General features: G+C 37.6%; 1 protein-coding gene across 3 annotated transcripts in view; it reads left to right on the forward strand.

Moving 5' to 3' along the window:
- The first annotated feature begins 4,973 nt into the window (after nt 1-4,973).
- Nucleotides 4,974-19,359, forward strand: part of LOC150065125 (contactin-associated protein-like 3) — a 105,816-nt gene continuing 91,430 nt past the window's right edge. For all 3 annotated transcript variants that reach the window (XM_090329729.1, XM_090329730.1, XM_090329731.1), the window contains exon 1: nt 4,974-5,114. In XM_090329729.1, coding sequence (XP_090185855.1) covers nt 4,989-5,114 — 126 coding nt within the window. In that variant the 5' untranslated portion in view covers nt 4,974-4,988. The remainder of the gene's footprint in view (nt 5,115-19,359) is intronic.

Raw genomic sequence — 19,359 nt, forward strand, 5'->3', positions numbered from 1 at the left:
TCATTATGGGGTAACTTTTTTCTTCTTAGTTCATAACTCTGCAACTCATTTAGTGCCAAACCATGATATCCATCTTAATACAATTTATTTTTATGTGACTGAAAAAGATTTGCTCTCTTTGATTTCTTTAGTTATCTGTCAGCTGAGCTGATTACAATTCATTTTTGTCATTTAAAAAATTGATTTTGATTACTCTGCCTTCCCTTTATGGTAGCTGGTGATATTCAACAAAGGAAATCCAAACTGAGAATGATTTATTGAATGCAATAGGTAATCTCTAGCATTTTAATATCCTGTATTAGATTTAGAATGGTTTATAGAGGCACTACTAAGTATTCTGATCATAAATAATTAAACCAACAAATAAATGACCCCATGTCACAGACATTGAAGCCTTTTTCCTGTGGAGTGTTAAAAAAAGATCTCAGAGTTAAATGTTACCAGACAGAAAACAAATAAGCTTCCAGTTGTACAACCTTGTATTTTGTGTGCATCTGAGGGGAAAATGTCCTAGAAATCTAGTATGTTTGGGGCTTGGAATATGGCTTAGCGCTTGTCTAGCATGCATGAAGCCCTGGGTTTGATTCCTTAGTACCACATAAAGAACAAAAAAAATAAAATTATATTAAAAGAACAACAACTGTCTTTGCTACTGGCATGAGGGATGAGAGAAGCTAACTATATAAAACTATGTAATAATTCATTACAAAGAAGATAACTGTGATAAAGACTTACAATATCAAGATGCACATTTTGGAAGTTTGTTATGCCTCTTGGATACTAAATTAGTTTTTTCTTTTTACTAAATAAAGAATGCATGGACTGTAAAAATCAGTGTTAATCCAAGTTATTTATTCTCACTTGATAGGAAAGATTCCATTTTACCACCAAATGTTTCCTAAGTTATGAAGAATAATTCAAAGCTGCTTTGCATTTTCCAAAAAGTTGTTACTATGAATTCTGGGAAGATTAGAATATAATTACTTAAACATGTTTTTGCTTTTTTATGCTTTTGTAGTTTAATTTAACAAACTTTAATCAATCAATTCATAGTTTTTAATTAAAAAGAATGTGCATCATAACTGTACATATTTATAGGGTACATTGTGACAATTCATTACATGTATTCAAGGTACAAAGATCCATCATATTGATTCACATTCTCATTTCCTTGAACATGTGTTATTTATTTATTTTCTTTTGCCAGTCTTGGGCTTTGAGCTCAGGTCCTGAGCACTGTCCTTGGACTTTCTCAAGGCTAGAGCTCTACCGCTTGAGCCTCAGCACCACTTCTGACTTTTCTTCTATCTATGTGGTACCAAGAAATCGAACCCAGGTCTTTGTGTATGTTAGGCAAGCCCTCTACCACTAGGCCAAACTCCCAGCCCATGTGTAATTTTTTTTTATGTTGAGAATCTTCAAACTCCTGTCTTCTTCTAGACTCTGATAAAATATATGCTAAACACTTGCAGATTAGAATTGCTGTACTGAAAGTGCACATTCTTGAGGTCTTTTGCTCAAGGCTAGCACTCTACCACTTTAGGCCACAGCACCACTTCTGGTTTTCTGGTAGAGATTGGAAGAAGAGTCTCATGAATTGAACCATGACTCTCAGATCTCAGTTTTCTGAGTAGTTAGGATTACAGGCATGAGCCACCAGTGCCTGGGCTGAAAATGCATATCCTGGATGCCAAAGTCAGTGTGATTCTTCTGGCAGGTTAATGTGGAGTTTCAGGGCATGATTGCATTCGTCTACGACCAATAGACTGTGGAAATGACAGACAGCACAATGTGCTTTAATAAAATGTTTTTCTAGTGCACTGGGCTTATCAAAAAGATTTTTGCCATCTATAATTGCATATTTGAAGCAAGGGAAATTTAAAGAAATAAAATAATTAGAGTTTGAAATACAATACATTGGATTGCTTCCAGAGGCAATAAATACTCTCTTTTTCTGAACCCTTTACAGGTGTTCAACAGTGTGAAAATATCCCATAAATATCATAAATGCACTATTATGATATTTTACTTATGTTTATTATTTACCATTACTGAATACATATAACCAGAGATCAACCTCCTGCCCCCCGCCACTTTTGCTCTTGTTGAGATTTAAATTCAGATCCTAAAACTTTCTTGGTTGATTCTCTGGTAAATCCAAACCTGCTTTTTGCAGATTAATTGCAATGGAGTTTCAAAGACTTTTCTGCCTGGGCTGGCTTTGAACTGTGATCCTTAAGCCTCCTGACTAGCTAGAATTAGAGGCTTCTGCCTGGCTTGGTTTTACTTGAATGTGTTCAGTCTGGCTTCTCTTGTGGGATAGCTATGTGTAGGTCAAATGAAATGTTAAAAAAACACAAAACAACTCATGTCTTACTTTAAACAATTCCAACCACTAATGAGTATTATGGACTTAATATTGCATGGTTGTATTTAAGACAGAACAAGTCATTCTGTGGTACTTTACGTGCTGACTAACAACACATGCTTAGTTATGTGTTTGGTGCCCCATATCTCCTACAGAGGAGGTTTTATTAGCAGATGCAAATAAAAGTTTATTTTTCTGTGCTTCAAATTTCTTCCTGCCTACTGTTAAGCTTGCCATAATGATATGCTTTTCTAAGATGAGGACAAAGTGATTTCTTTGGTATTTTCTTTTTATCCTACCTTGAGTTATTTTTATGCAAAATGATAGGCTGAGGCTAACTATAATTTATTTTTAAGGAAACGAAATACAACTTACCTGGAGAATTTCCCTCTCCCTTAAGCCATAGTTACTGCTTTCTTGCTTTTTCTTTTCTTTTTTGGCCAGTTCTAGGTCTTGAACTCAGGGCTTAGGCATTTTTTTCTCAAGGCTAGCACTCTGCCACTTGAGCCATGGCACCACTTCTAGCCTTTTCTGTGTTTGTGGTAGCAAGGAATCAAACCCAGGGCTTTGTGCATGCTAGGCAAGTACTCTACCACTAGGCCACACTTCTGGCCCCGGTTACTTATTCTTTGAAACTTGAAATCCCTTCAGAATTTCCCAAGCTAAAACAAACAAACAAACAAACCAAAAACCCCTATCTTACCAACAGCTAAGACATTCTTTTTTTTTTTTTTTGTATAATTCTGTAGTTATGTCCAAAGGGACATCCTCTGAGTTGGAATTGTACTTTAAGTGATGAAAAGCATATGTACTTCTTTCTTCGTACTCAGGAGGATGAAATTTGAGCATCATGGCTCAAAGGCAGCCTGGGTAGGAAAGTCCATGAAACTCTTAACTGATCAACTACCAAAAATCCAGAAGTGGAGCTGTGGCTTAAGTGGTAGAACCCTAATCTTAAGAAACCAACAACAAAACAAAGATCATGGCCCTTGTCCAGGCCCTGGCTTCAAACTGTTTGGATTGGTATGCGCACGCGCACATGTGAAAAATATACTCTGTTGTGGTGGATAATTTCTGATTCTGCAGTAGCGAATTAGTATAATATATACATGTGTATATATATTAAAGGTAGTCTACATTCCCATGGTCAAATAAGTTAGAGAAGTTATTATTCATGGTTTGACGCATGCATTAGCTTCTTCCGGAAAGCAAGCAGTGAATCTGTAACAATATAAGAAGAAATCTAAGAATCTCAAGGATGAAATTTGGCATGAAATTTATTGTTTCAGGGGATAAGAGGAAAATATGATGAGCTAATTTTAAAGTTCTGGGAACAGACACATATATGCATTTCTATTAAATGTGAGGGCAGCTGCTAAAATCATCCTGAAAATTGGACTCTTCTTCCCCATCCCAAACTGGGCCTGTGTAATGTCCCTTGGCTTTACCACTCAAGCTTGGTGCCCTCCCACTTGAACCATATTTCTACTTTTGGCCTTTTGTTAATTAAGTGGACATTAGAGTCTCATGTACTTTCCTGCCCAGGCTGGCTTTGAAGCTTGATTCTCATGTCTCAGCCTCCTGAGTAGCTAGGATTACAGGTGTGAACCATCAGGGCCTGGCTGTAATTTTTAATTAAAATACTTTATTGCATTTCTCATTTTTTTCCCCTCGCTAGACTCCTCACCGACTAAACACAACATTCTCTTCTCCATTCGTGAGTTTAACCTTTTCAAATTCTGCAGATGAATAGAGTTGATTCACAGGACTCTCTGTGCTGGTAATCAATCTTTTGTTTGTATATTTATTTTTGTGTTTCTGAGGATTTAACCCAGGTTCTCATATGTGTAAAATGTGTATGCCACAACGGAATGATGACCTAGTCCTTTGAATTGTTCTTTCAAGTGCTGGTTTCTCTGTGGCACCTGCTTAGCACAGGGCATAGAAGCATTGGATTTTAACTATGTTTGTTTACATAATACAGAAGAAATTTAGTCTCTTGTTAGGCAAGGACCAGATTTGGCACATTGGGTATTAAATGTACCCAAAGCAACAGGTACCTGTACCACTTCAAACCCTCAACATTCATTGGGTCTCCTGTGTCTGAAAGTCAGAGGGTTTCCCAGCTAATTATGAAAGCAGTGTAGGCTACAATTTGTACATAATTTTTCTACTTTTCCAAGGGCAATCTTTCTCCTCCACCCTCTCTCTCTCTCTGTGGTTATTGGTACAAGAATTCACTCTCTCACTTGGCTTTTTCCACTCAATATGGTATTCTACCAGTTGAGCCACACCTCCACTTCTGGATTTTGGTGATTAATTGGTGATAAAAGTCTCCTTTTTCCTGAATGACTTTGAACCAGAAGCATCAGATCTCAGCTTCCTGAGTAACTAGGATTACAGATGTGAGCCACCACTCCTAACTCATAATTTTCAACTTAACATTTGTTTATAATCTTACAGTATTCTACTCAAATAATAGGTATATTCAAGAATCCCTTCTCCTCTTTTTGATCACTTTTCTACTTTTTTTTTTTTAAATTCCCTAACAGGAGCTGGTGGCTGGACTCCATTTGTGTCAAATCAATACCAATGGCTACAGATTGATCTTGGGGAGAGGATGAAGGTCACTGGTGTGGCCACACAGGGTGGATATGGGAGCTCTGACTGGGTGACCAGTTACCTCTTGATGTTCAGTGACGGTGGGAGGAACTGGAAGCAATATCGACAAGAAGACAGCATCTCGGTATGTTTTCTAACAATGATGGCTCTGCGCTTTCATCCACTCGTCCCCAAAGTGTGTCTCAAGAATCATATAAATGCATATACATGTACATAGGGTGTATGTATACTTTCTATAATAACTATCAGGTTATTTTTCTGAATGAGATAGGATCCCCCAGGGATAGGGCAATGAAAGTAAAAGGAGACTAATCAAATTTTTTGAAGTAAAAAGCTTTTGTACAACACAGCAAATGATCAACAGAGTGAAGAGACAATCCAGGGAATGGGAAAAATAATTACACACAACATATCTGATAAGAAAGAGAATAAGAATCACATGATATTTTTAAAGGTCAAAATGAGTTACCTGTGTAACTGTGGCTTGTTTGTGTAATTCTAGTTAAGTGAAAGTGGTGACTGGAGGATTGTGTTTCTGAGCCTGCACAGAGCTCTTTCCTTAACCCCATTCAATGATAGCTAGACTTATCTCAATAAGCTGGGTTTATTGGTGTGCATCTGTAATTTCATGGCAGTCATAAACAGGAGAATCTCAGTCTGGGTTGGCTGGAGAAAAACGTGAGAATTTATATCTGAAAAATTGCTAAAGTCAAAAGAGCTTAGGGTAAAGTTTAAATGGTAAAGCACCTGCCTCTTGGAGGTAAGGCTGTGAGTTCAAACTCCAGTAGTTCCAGACTTTATTAAAATAGAAAGCAAAAGAAAATCTTACATAAAGGGAAACATAATGAAAAAGGAGAAAATAACCACTTTGAAATTATATCCTTACATACAGTACAAGTTTAAAAACAATGCATGTCATATATAACTTGTTTTCTCTTTTTCTGTTCAGTAAAATAATCTAGGTGAGCAATCTAGGTGATGGTTGCTCAAGCCCTTAATCTTAGCTACTCAGGAGGCTGAGACCTGAGGATTGCAGTTTGAAGTCAGCCTGGGCAGAAAAGTCTATGAGACTCGAGTACCCAATTAACCACCAGAAAACCAGAAGCACTGTGGCTCAAAATAGTAGAGAGCAAGCCTTGAGCACAAAAGTTGAGGGGTAGTGCCTAGGTTCTGAGTTCAAGTCCCAGGACTACCACCATCACTAATAAAATTTTAGCATTGCCCCTGAATTATTTGACATTAGTATGTTGGGTTTATCCTTTTATTTTCTCTGCTGCAATGTCATATTGCTGAAACATAAGAACCTTTCAAAATCCATAAATGAGCAATTCTTCTAGGCAGGAAAATTTACGAATACAAGCTTTGAATTTGAAGAACTGGGTATTGTTACACAGCTGTTTGGGGTAATTCATAGGCATCAATGCCATGAGATTCACTGGATGACTTTGAATTTCCTCAGAGCAGTGAGGTAACTTGCACTTCTCATTCTGTATCACTGCCTCATTATATATATATATATATATATAATTCTGTATATTATATATACATATATTAGATATATAATATAATGAATATATAGTTTTGTAGATAACATAATATAATATATATGAAATATGCAATACTTAGTCCATATGACAATGGCTGGGCATTGTCCTTTAACTTTTTCAATCAAGATTGGTACTCTCTCATTTGTCTTCCCAGGCTGGCTTTGAATCCAGATCCTTAGATCTTAGCCTTCCGAATAGCTAGGATTACAGGGGTGAGTTACCAGTACCAGGCAGTATATTTGAATTTATTTACTATAGAGGGTTGGAAGTAGCATAAATACATTTTAGAAATTTTGCCCTGCAATGGTTAACCATTTTTAAAATGGTGAGAAATATTTTTTGCTATAAAGTTGATGTTGTAAACTCTGTATAGTATCTTGCAGTTTGAGTTTCTTCATTCTTCCTAAAGAATATATAAAGAACCAGGCACTTTTTTTGGTCTTTGTTTTTGTTGTTCAATTAGGCAGGAGGGAAGGAAGCAATAGTTAAGATATCACCATGTGCTGGTGTTTTCTTACTCTAAGTGTCAAGAATATGAAGGGTCAATCGGTGAAGTATGGAACACTCTTTAGACACCCCAGCACCCACCGTGAGTGAATGGAGCTCCATTGGAATGCAGGGTTTGTATCACACTGGGGACATCCTCTAGGTCATTGTCTCTCTTTCCTGCATCTCTGCTGCTGGTTGACTTGTGGTCTAAAACTTAACTTCCAGTACCTTGCAGAATAAGGTCTTCATCTAAAGATGTGTTCAAGTTGAAATTTGGACAAGGGCGTTGGTCTTGGTCCAGTGTTCTGGGTGTCCTCATGAAAGGGGGATTTTATCTGACAGAGAATGAGGGACGGAAGGGGCAGGACAGGCATACAGGGTGATTTCCCTAAGGGGAGAGAAGATTGGAGGGATAATCTGCAGCCCAAAGAAGACTAGAGGCCCTCAGAACATAGATGATGGCATAGAATAGTCTTTCCACAGACCCTGCAGAGGCAGCAAAGTCCTATGGACCCCTTGATTTTGAACTTTGGCTTCTAGGACTTGCTGTTCTAGGTGTACCTTGTTGTGGCAGCTGTAGGAATTCCACAAATAAAATAACTGAACCTTAATTTTTCCATGTAGCACCAAAATCCATCTTCTCCCAGGATGACTTTCTTCAGTTCCACTCCAGGAGTGATCTCTCCCAGCTCTACACTTCTTTAGGACTTGTTTAAACTTAAAGCAAAGATAACATTGTGCTGCGAGGATGTGGGAATTCCACATTATTTTTGCCTTATGATAACTAAGGGTCAAACTTAACCTTTGTCTCTCCTTCAACCTTAATGGCTGTGACTGGCAAATGGCCACCATTTGATGAATTAACTTCCTCATCGGTGATTGGTTGCCCAGGACTTTTTGTGTTGAACAAAATGTTACAGATACTGAAGAGATTAGAACCCACAAAAGAACTGTGAGTGTTCAACTGAAATACAAAGGCCCCAAGAGACTTGAGGATGAATGAGCTTAGATAGATCTTGAAGGAAGCATGAAGATGTGGAGTGCTGGTATATAATTAAGAAAGAAATCCCAGAAGGCAGAAGTAATGAGGACAAAAGCTTGGATAATGGACACTCCAAAATCTATGAGAAGTGAGATATCAGATCAGACTGAGTTAAAGAATTTGAGAATTTTGACCAAAGTAAAACTACAAAGGGTCTCAACTTTGGATTGCAAAAGTACCTAAGCATCTCAGGGAACTCTTCTTCACTCATCATTCCATTAGCAAATAGGCATATGAATATAATAGATGATTCAGTAACATACTTCTGGAAAAGATGAACCAAATGATAATCATTACATTCTTGACTAGGTATACCTCTTCTGTTGATCACAGTTGCTTTTCTCAGAAATAAAGTTCACTGGGCCGGGAGTTTAGCCTAGTGGTAAGGTGCTTGCCTAGCATGCAGGAAGACCCGGGTTCAATTCCTTGGTACCACATACATAGAAAAAAGCCAGAAATGGTGCTGAGGCTCAAGTGGTAGAGCTCTAGCCTTAAGAAAGCCCAAGGAAAGTGCCAAGGCCCTGGGTTCAAGGCCCAGGACTGGCAAAAAATACCTAAAGTTCACTCATTGATTGTCTTATGTCATTGCCTTAAAGCAATGGTCTGTTTTTGGTACTTATTCAGTCTCATCATAGATGCTGTAATAATGAATTACGCATTTTATAAGAGCACTTGCCCTTGACATAGGCATTAATTTCAGATACAAATGTTGAGCTAAAAGAAGTTAACTTAAAAAGATCAATTTTGTCTGTCTTCTTGTTTCTTTTTGTCATAAGCATTTGATTTCCAAAATATTAGCACCATTGATTAAGGAAAACTACATGTGTTTGGGGCTGTATTATCTTTACTAACATAAATGCTACCCCTGGATCCATCACTTGCCTAGATTTGTTAACTTTGTTCGTCCTCACCCTGAAAAGCAAAATGAATTCCCAGCTCTCTTTCAAGGAGTCTTCTTTTAACTTTTATGTTAAGGACACATTAAAATTTCATTCTCCAGTCGTATACGTTTGTTGGATGCTCTCCTTATCTTCTTTTTAATGGCTTAAAAAATTTTTTTGGCCTGGACCTATCCGTTATCCACACTAATGTTTTCTATTATTAAAGATCCACAGTTGCTTATCTGTAATTCCTGATTCCAGAAGCAAAGTTATTAAAATGATAAAAAACCCAAGCAGACACAAACTCATTGAGCAGCAAAATCTGAATATACTGATCTCAGGGCTATTTATATTCTTTATTTACCCAGCTTAATGTGAATATCCATATGTTTTATTAAAGCCATAGTAGTATGTGTCACTTGCATTTGCTGTGTACACTCTGTGTTCTTTCTAAGAAAAGCACTCTAAATCTGAAATAAATCAGGTAGCAAGGCTGTAGATAAGGGATATTGCACCTTAAATATAAATTACTAGCATTTGCTTATCGGAGTAGATTAATATCTTAATCTATATTCTTACTGTGAGACTCCCATGGAGTATCTTAAGGGTTGACCTGGGTTTGAAATGGGAAAATCCACAAAAACTTAAACAACAATTGTCAGATTTCTAAAAATCTTCCAAATAACAAAAAATTTCCAAGGCAAAGTAACTCTGCTACTTAAGCAGGGATAATTTCTAAATAACAGAAAGAAAATTTGGCTCTGCATTAGATTTTCTGTTAACCAAATGTACTTTATGACACATACTCATTTGTTCTGGATACAAATTCAAATTCTGGATACACCATTTGAACAGGGGCCATTTTTCAAGCAAGAACACAAGAATAAACAAGGTAAGGAGGCAAAATCTTTCTTTTTGGTAGTAGTAATAGCATAAATAGCTGAACAGAAATGGATACTCAGGATCAGGAAAGAGGAAAAAATATATTTGGAAATTCAGCCTCATAATGATAGGAAAGGGTATCAGAAACTTGCTGAAAGATTATGCTATTACTTCCTAGACTAACGTAACACACTAGAAGGTATCTTCCTTTTTATGTATTTTCAGCTTATTCTCCACCGAGCCAGGCTCAGTGGCTGATGTCTCTAAATCCTAATTACTCAGGAAGGTGAGATCTGAGGATCACAGTTTGAAGCTAGCCCAGGCAGAAAAGTCCATGAGATTCTTTCTTTCTTTCTTTCTTTCTTTCTTTCTTTCTTTCTTTCTTTCTTTCTTTCTTTCTTTCTTTCTTTCTTTCTATTGTCGGGGTAATGTATAGAGGGGTTACAGTTACATTCGCCAGGTAGTAAGTGCATTGCTTCTGACACATTGATAGCCTTTCTCATGTTTTTGTTCCCATTTCTCTCCCACACCCCCTCCCAGCTATCTAGTTTTCACCCCTTCCCTTTCTTATTTGAAATAAACAAATAAACATGTATGCAATATACCAGGCAGCAAAGTCAGATAGAGTAACAATATGTGACTAAACATAAGGGCAAAAAAGAGAAGATAAATAACATAGTATATTAAGAACAATAATCACACAAGATAAAGCTCTTGTTTCTAAAGGCATTTAACAAGATCCAATACCCTTTATGCTAAAAGCTCTGGAGAAACTAGGAATCCATGGAACATTCCTCAGTATAATAAAGGTTGTGTATGACAAACCTACAGTTCGCATTATTCTTAATGGTGGGAAACTAAAGCCATTTCCTCTAAAATCAGGAATGAGACAAGGATGTCCACTCTCTCCACTCCTCTTTAACATAGTATTAGAATTCCTAGCCAGAGCAAGAAGCAAGCATAAAGGGGATCCAAATAGGGAAAGAGGAAGTGAAACTTTCCCTCCTTGCAGATGACAGATGTATTTAAAGAACCATATAATAGACTCACTCCCAAGTTGCTGGAGCTGATTTGAAACTTTGGCAAAGTAGCAGGGTATAAAAATGATCCTCAATAATCAACTGCTTTCCTGAATGCCAGCAATGAGAGGATCAAGGCAGCAATCAGGAAAGCAACTCTTTTTTTAATTAAAAATTTATTAACATTGATTTTTACATCATATTTTAAATGACATGTTTAACAAACAAGTATTCAAGAAGGGAATCTCTATATACAATCACTGGCACTTAGTTTTTAGAACATAATAAAAATTAGGCTAAGGGTTTGTATATCATAGATACATATTAATCTATGTAATAAAACATTATGTCTATAGAGTCATAGGTTTTTATGTCTATGTAGTTGTGTTTATATTTCCAATACTATGTCCACAACATTGGGTATGCAAATATTGAGTCCTCGCTCTTGTACTGTTTGGATCTAATAGCCACATATTAAGGATACCATGTGCCTTTTGTTCCTTTGGTCTTGACTTGTCTCACTCAACATGATTTGCTCTAGATTCATCCACTTCCCTGCAAATGCCATTGTTTTATCTTGTCTGTTGGCTATGTAGAATTTCATTGTATATATATATGTACCACATTTTCTGTATCCATTCATCTGCAGTAGGGCATCTGGATTGTTTCCATTGCCTGGCTATTGTGAATAGTGCAGAGATAAACATAGCTGAGCAGGTGTCCTTATCATATCTTGGGTTATGATATTCAGGGTAGATGCTCAGAAGTGCTATGGCGGGATCGTAGGGAAGGTCAATTTTCAGTTCTTTAAGAAACCTCCACACTGCTTTCCAGAGTGGCTGAACTAGTTTACAATCCCACCAGTAGGGTTCTTTTTTCTCCACAACCCTGCCAACATCTGTCATTGTCTGAGTTCAAAATCTTGGCCATTCTTGTTGGGGTAAGGTGGTATCTTAGGGTTGCTTTTATTTGCATTTCCTTTATGACCATGGATGATGAACATTTTCTCATATGCTTTTCTGCCATTTTAATCTCTTCTTTTGATAAGTCTCTCTTTAGTTCCCTTGCCCATTTAGTGATTGGTTTGTTGGGTTTCAGGGGGATTAGTTTCTTGAGTTCCCTGTAGATACTGGATAGTAAGCATTTGTCACATGTATTATTGGTAAATATCTTTTCCCAGTTGGTTGGCTGTCTCTCTACTTTTGTGGCTATGCTTTTATCTGTGCAGAAACTTTTTATTTTTAGGTAGTCCTATTTATTGAGTCTCTCCAATCTGTTGTGACATTGGGATTCTGTTCAGGAATCTTTTGCCTGTGTCTATGAGTTTCAGTGTCTCTCCTACTCTATCATGTAGTAGTTTCTCAGTTTCTGGTCTGATATTGAGGTCTTTGATCCACTTTGAGTTAATGCTTGTGCATGGCGAAAGGCTAGGGTCAATTTTTAGCTTTCTGCATGTGGCTGCCCAGTTTTGCCAGCACCAATAATTGAATAGACTGTGTTTGTTCCACTGCATATCTTTGGCACCTTTGTCAAATACAAGTTGCCTATAGGTATGTGGTTCTATTTCTGGGTCTTCTATTCTGTTCCATTGATCTTCTTGTCTATTTTTGTGCCAATACCATGTGGTTTTTGTTATTATGGCTCTATAGCAGAGTTTGAAGTCTGGTATTGTAATATCATCTGCATTGCTCATTTTGCCTAGAATTGTTTTGGCTATTCTAGATCTTTTCTTGTTTCATATGAACCTTTGGATTATATCTTCTGTTTCAGTAAAGAATGTCTTTGGGATTTTGATGGGGATTGCATTGAATTTGTATATCAATTTTGGCAGTATAGCCATTTTCACTATGTTGTTTCTCCCTAACCATGAGCATGGGATGTCAAGAAAGCAACTTCTTTTGCAATTGCCTCAAAGAAAATAAAGTGCCTAGGAATTAACTTAACTAATAATGTAAAGGACCTTTATGATGAAAACTTTAAAATCCTGAAAAAGGAAATTAAAGCAGAACTGGGAAAATGGAAAAACCTCCCATACTCCTGGATTGGAAGAATTAACATCATGAAAATGGCAATGTTGCCAAGGGCTATCTTCAAATTTAGTCCCAATGTCATTCTTTAAGGAAATAGAAGAAGCAATCCATGAACCTCTTATTTCCAATAAGTGGGCAAAAAGGTAGAAATAGAAGTAGAGTGGTAGAGTGATAGAGTGTCAAACCTTGATTGAAAAAGCTGACCAAAGCAGGGGAGGACTTGAGTTCAAGCCCCAGCAGTGGCACATACTCACAAAACAAATATTGTGAAGCCAGAAGTAAGCCGAAAATGCAGTTAACATTGCCCCCTTTAAAAAAATCTAATACGTCCGTTATTTAAAAGACCTATAAGTACATTAGAATATGGTATCTCTTCCCCATAGAGTTCTACACAATCACTCCAACACACACCCACAGACACATGCACTCACACTCCTCATTTCACCCATCCCTTATCACTGTCTCTTACTTTGTTTCATTTCTTATTATTTCCTGTGACCATATATGGGATTCTGTTTATTTTCTCTACGTCTCTCTCCTTTAGGATGATTTTATTCAGAGTAAAAAAGTATCCTTTGAACAATATTGTGTGAATTCATTAAAAATACTTTTCTAAGCTTTCTGGCAAAGAGTATAAATCCTGTCTTAATTGTATCCTTGTTATGTAAGTCTTTATCTTTTCATAAGCATTTGTTTCTGAAGAATGGCCTCTGATGTATATTGAAATGCTGCTTACACATTTCAAAATGCCAGTCACTTTACTCATCATTTTCCTTGCAAACAAAAATGATATCCACAAGTCAAATGTCCTCTAGTTGTTACAAGAAAGTGCAGGCATGATATTTCAGCCCTTGACCAAGAGTATGGTTAATTTCAGACCAATTAGTGACATTACAGCCATTTTCATTTGTATGAATATGCTCTATGATGTTCTCACCATGACAAAATTATCTCATGGTGTGTATTTCTTACACATTCATGTTATGAGGCCATATATATGAGTGTGTTTCCATTTTTAAGCCACTTGGATTTTTCTGAGTAGTTTCCTGGGAATTTCACGGGCTTTTTTGCCTAGGTTTGACTTTGAACTATGAACCTCAGATCTCAGCCTCCAGAGTAGTTAGGATTAGAGGAGTGAAACATTGGTGCCTGGTGTAAAAAAATAACATTGAAAAGCTTTTAAGCTGGGTGCTAATAGCTCACATTTGTTAATGCTAGCTACCCAAGATGCTGCGATCTGAGGATCTTGGTTTGAAGTCAGCTTTGGTAGGAAGGTCAGTGAAACTCTCAATCTCCAGTTAATGCAGCAAAAAGTGGCAGATTGCCAGTCTTGAGCTGAGAAAAGCTAATGGACAGAACCTAGGCCCTGAGTTCAAGCTCTAGCACAAGTTCATACAGAAAAGTGGTTTTAGTTTGACAAAGTTTTATCTATTTCAAAATCTCTTTAGTAAATACCTTAGTGATCTAAATTTTAGAATTTGGTGTTCAACATGTCTGACCAGAGCCAAGAGCTGGTGTTGGCTCACACCTGTAATCCTAGCTACTCAGGAGGCTGAGATCTGAGAACTGTGGTCAAAAACCATCCTTGGCAGGAAAGTTCATGAGACTCGTCTCCAATTAATTACCAAAAAAAGCCAGAAGTAGAGGTGTGGCTGAAGTGGGAGAGTGCTAGTCTTGGGCAAAGAAGTTCAGAGGAAGCACTCAGGCCCTGATTTCAAGCCCCAGAAGGGGGGACATGCACGCATGTACGCCCCCCCCCCCAAGTGTCATTGTTTGAACTTGGAAATCTGAAAGAAAAACAATCCCCAAACTACCACTGTAATGTGTTCCTATGGGAATAGTAAAGTACATTATTTGTAGGGCTCTCATGGCCTGTATATGTTTTCTCCTAATTGTTTCTTTTATTTTCTGGCTTAATTGGAATATGCCAAGGGCAGCTAATGGAATAGACAAGATGAAGGTTGGAGATCAGAGATTGCACAATCCCCTCTGAGTCCAACAACAGATTTGATACATATGGCAGTGGGCAGAAATTAACAAGTTCTTGTCCACTCATCTGTCATTGTACAATCCTGCCAACAAATAGGTTGCTCATGTCAGACTCAGAGTCAGCAGAGACACTGAAGTGTGGCCAGTAAGCCCTCCACAGTGACACACATGGTCACCAGGAGACACAGGGAGACAGGAAGAGTAGGTCTAATGTTCTAACATCAGGTGAAGTGTCAACCCACATGCTGTTCTCTGAGCTTGGAGTGATCATCGGATATCTCTTCCCATCCCTGACCTCCCATTTCTGCTGACTTTCATTTTGCCTCTGGCTGTAGCAGCCACTGAATCTTTGATGTCACGGCTTGTTTCCCTCCATACCTCCACACCTGTGCCTGCAGCTCTCCTCCATGCAACACCAAACCAGGCCAATTGTCCTGAAAGACAAACTACCCATGAACATGTCTGTGCATGCACAAAACAGACCAGCTTAAACAAGTGCTCTTTTCAATGAATGAAGCAAAAGAATTTTTCTGAATAGGAAACAAGGAAAAGAAACTCAGATATTTTTTCCATATATTTTAAATTGTAATTAATAGAAGGGTTACATTATATTCACCAGATAGAAGGTGCATTACTTCACATACATTGATACCCTTTCTCATGTCTTGGTCCCCATTTCCCTCCTCCCACCCCTGCCCCTCCTCTTGTTTCCCCCCTCCCGTATCCTATTTCAAATAACCAAATAAGCATATATACAATATATCAGATAACAAGGTAAAATACTGTAACAATATGAGATAACCAAGGGATAGCAAAAAAGATGAGAAATAACAAAGTACATTAAGGACAACAATCACTCATTATATGGCTTTTGTTTCTATATCCCGGAGGTCCTTTCATTTAGCATCATACTATATGGCCTTATGTATCTAGGCTTTGTTCTATTGTAACTCTCTGCTAGGAGAGCTCAAGGTTTCTACTGATTATGACAAATGAGGGAAACCATAGAGCCTATGGTCTGGCTTAGTTCACTTAATATGATTTTTTCTAACTCTTTCCATTTCCTTACAAATGGGGCAATGTTCTTTCTGACTGCAGTATAGAATTCCATTGTGTACAAATACCACATCTTGTTGATCCACTCATCAACTGAGGGGCATCTGGGTTGGTTCCATATCTTTGCTATGGTGAATAGTGCTGCAATGAACATTGTTGTGCTAGTGGATTTAGTATGCCCTTGTTTCTGGATGGTTGGGTAAATGCCAAGTAGTGGAATTGCTGGGTCATAGGGGAGCTCTATGTTTAGTCTTTTGAGGAACTGCCATACTGCTTTCCATAGTGGTTGAACGAGTTTTCACTCTCACCAACAGTGTAGTAGTGATCCCTCCTGGCCACATCCCTGCCAGCATTTGTTAGTAGATTGCTTGATCATGGACATTCTAACTGGAGTGAGGTGGAATCTTAGAGTTGTTTTGATTTGCATTTCTTTTATGGCCAGAGATGTCGAGCATTTCTACATGTGTCTATAGGCCATTCTTTTTTTTCTTTTTTTATTGTAATTAATAGAAGGGTTACATTATATTCACCAGATAGAAGGTACATTACTTCACAAACATTGATACCATTTCTCATGGCATGGTCCCCATTTCCCTCCTCCCTGCCCCCACTTATCTTGATTTCCCCCCTTCCCTATCCAATTTCAAACAACCAATTAAGTACATATAAAATATATCAGAGAACAAGATGAAATATTGTAACAATATGAGATAACCAAGGGATAGCAAAAGAGATGAGAGATAACATAGTACATTAAGGACAACAATCACTCATTATATGGCTTTTGTTTCCTTATCCTAGAGGTCCTTACATTTAGTGTCATACTATTTGGATCTATAGACCATGCTTATTTCTTCTTCAGAGAAGACTCTCTTTAAGTCTTTGGCCCATCTTTTAGTGGAATGGTTGTTTCTTTGGAGATTAGTTTTGGAGTGATTCAATTTTTTGAGAAACTCAGATATTTTGCCTTTCCTACTTTCCCGCATTTCATTTCACAAACATTCTACTGAGGGTTTCAGTATTCAAAAAGGGGAAGCAAAAGTCTTCCAATAATAAAAGGCTATTTTATTGTGTACCATTTCTAAGGCTTGATCTCAAGACTTGAACACTGACCTGAGCTTCTTTTTTTTTTTTTTCCTCTACCACTTGAACCACAGCTCCACTTCTGGCTTTTTGGTAATTCACTAGAAATATGAATCTCATGGTGTTTCCTTCTAGGGCTGGCTTTGAATTACTATCCTCATATTGCAAGTGTGAGCCACCAGCACTCAGATTCCACTGATAATTTAAGTAGTCAGTGTGGTAATGGAAGTGCTTAGAATACATAGCGTTGATTCCAGTTGGGTTTGAATTTTCATATGACTATCTCCAGAAAACCCTGAGGGTGACTATTTTTAGTCTGATGTTATTCATCACTTTTCAGTTATTGTGATGACAGGCACCCTTCACAGTGCTTGTAGGACAGAGATTCCCCCCATATTTCAGTGACTAAGTGAGGTGACGATTCTTAACACTCCATGTACAAACAAGTGGGCATGAGGGGCTGTACATTAGATTGGTTGAACACTTTCCTAGAAATTTTATAGAAACTCCACGGTGACAACTCACATAATGGGTGGCTATTAGAATAAGGTCAAAGATGGAAGAGATAGGTTATTGTTCCTAATCTGTCCTAGCTGTGTGTGTCCTCAAACTTTGAAAGCATGTGTGATGATAATCTAGAATGGAGCTGATTTATTTCATGTGCAATGGCTCTGTGTTGTGCCTGATTCTATCCTTGGGTGGCATTTAAAATCAATGTAGCAAGTGGTTCTGAGTCAGTTGGTTGTAGGCAGAGTAAAAGTTCTTAGTGATTTCATCAAGGAAACCTTTACCAAGGTTTCCCTGCAAGTTCCAGATTGTGAATCCTTTAAGATTTGGAAAGCAACAACCTTGTGATTGCACAGACTTCTTGAGAGATAACAGCCTTCATGTTTAACTCAGTGACATTGACAAATCAGTTTGCTGGTCTAAGTAGCTTTCTTTCTAGTAGTAATACCACTTATTTCCCCTCTATTTGAGAGACTGATAAGCAGGGGTTTTGCTTGTTTGCTTGCTTTGTACCAGTGCTGGGGCTTGAACTCAGGGCCTTGTGGTTTTACTTGGCTTTTATTTTTTGAGTGCTGTACCACTTGATCCACACTTACACTTCTGGTATTTTGCTCGTTAATTAAAGTGAAGATCTTCTTGGATTACAGTAGTAATCCTTACTACTCAGGAGTCTGAGATATGAGGATTGTGGGAGGATTGTGGTTCAAAGCTAGCCAGGGCAGGAAAGTCTATGAGAATTTTTTTTTTCTAGAGCTGAGGACTGAACTCAAGCTGAGGACTCACACTTGCTGGGAAAGTGCTCTTCCACTGAGCTAATTCTCCATCCCCTCTGTGAGACTCTTACCTCGAATTAAATACCCAAATGCCCGAAATGCAACAGTGGCTCAAGTGACAGAACACTAGCTTTGAACTAAAAAGCTCAGGGACATTGCCTAGGTTCAATCTCCAAGACTGGAGCAAAAAACAAATCTCTTAGATATATCTGCCTGGGCTGGATTTCAGCCAGATCCTAAGAGCTCAGTCTCAAGAGTAGCTAGGATGACAGGAATGAGACTGGCTAAGCAAGGGTTTTTCCTATCAAGACTTTGGCTATAGTAACAATGCTTACCAGTATGAACTCTAACCCTTAGTAAAATTAGTTCAAGTATTACTTAAACAACAATGACATATTTTAGTTTCTTAGTCACTGGATAATGGTTTTCCTTTATTGAGGATACTTTGGTGCATAGTTCTGTGGAAAAGTCCTGTTACATACATTTTTCTCTGTTTCATTGTGACAGTGTCTTTTTCCTTTCATCTTTACTGAAGATTCTGTCTTAGGTTATATTTGAATGTTTTGCTTTTAACTCTAGTCCTTTAAGGATCAGTTTACTTTAAAACAATATTTGTTCATGTATTCATAACTGTCATAGGAAATGCAAATATACTTTTTAGATCTACATTGGAGCCTGGCTGGGGTGATAGTCACATAGAACTCTGAAAACATGATTCGGTATAAATTATGTAAACTTGAGCAATTTCAATTCTCAGAGCATCCTCATTTTAAAAATGAGCATAATTTTAGGAAGAAAATGACACAATCTAATTAACAAGCTTAATTCTGTGCTTGGCATAAAATGAGGTTAGCATGCAGACTTCATTCACTCCCTGCATCTCAGTTTTATCTTTGTTGAAACACTATTTCACTACTGTCAGCTTCCATCTAGAAATATGGCCCATGCAATTCCATATAAATTTTGAGAATTTATAGCCTCTTATGTCACTTTTGATAAACTTTGCAGATCTTTATGTATGTTGCTACAGGAAGTATAATATGGATATATAGAAACAATGTTTCTCTCTTT

Source organism: Megascapheus bottae, chromosome 3 (assembly GCF_031878675.1).
Source record: "Megascapheus bottae isolate mThoBot1 chromosome 3, mThoBot2.hap1, whole genome shotgun sequence".
In the NCBI taxonomy this organism is placed as follows: domain Eukaryota; kingdom Metazoa; phylum Chordata; class Mammalia; order Rodentia; family Geomyidae; genus Megascapheus; species Megascapheus bottae.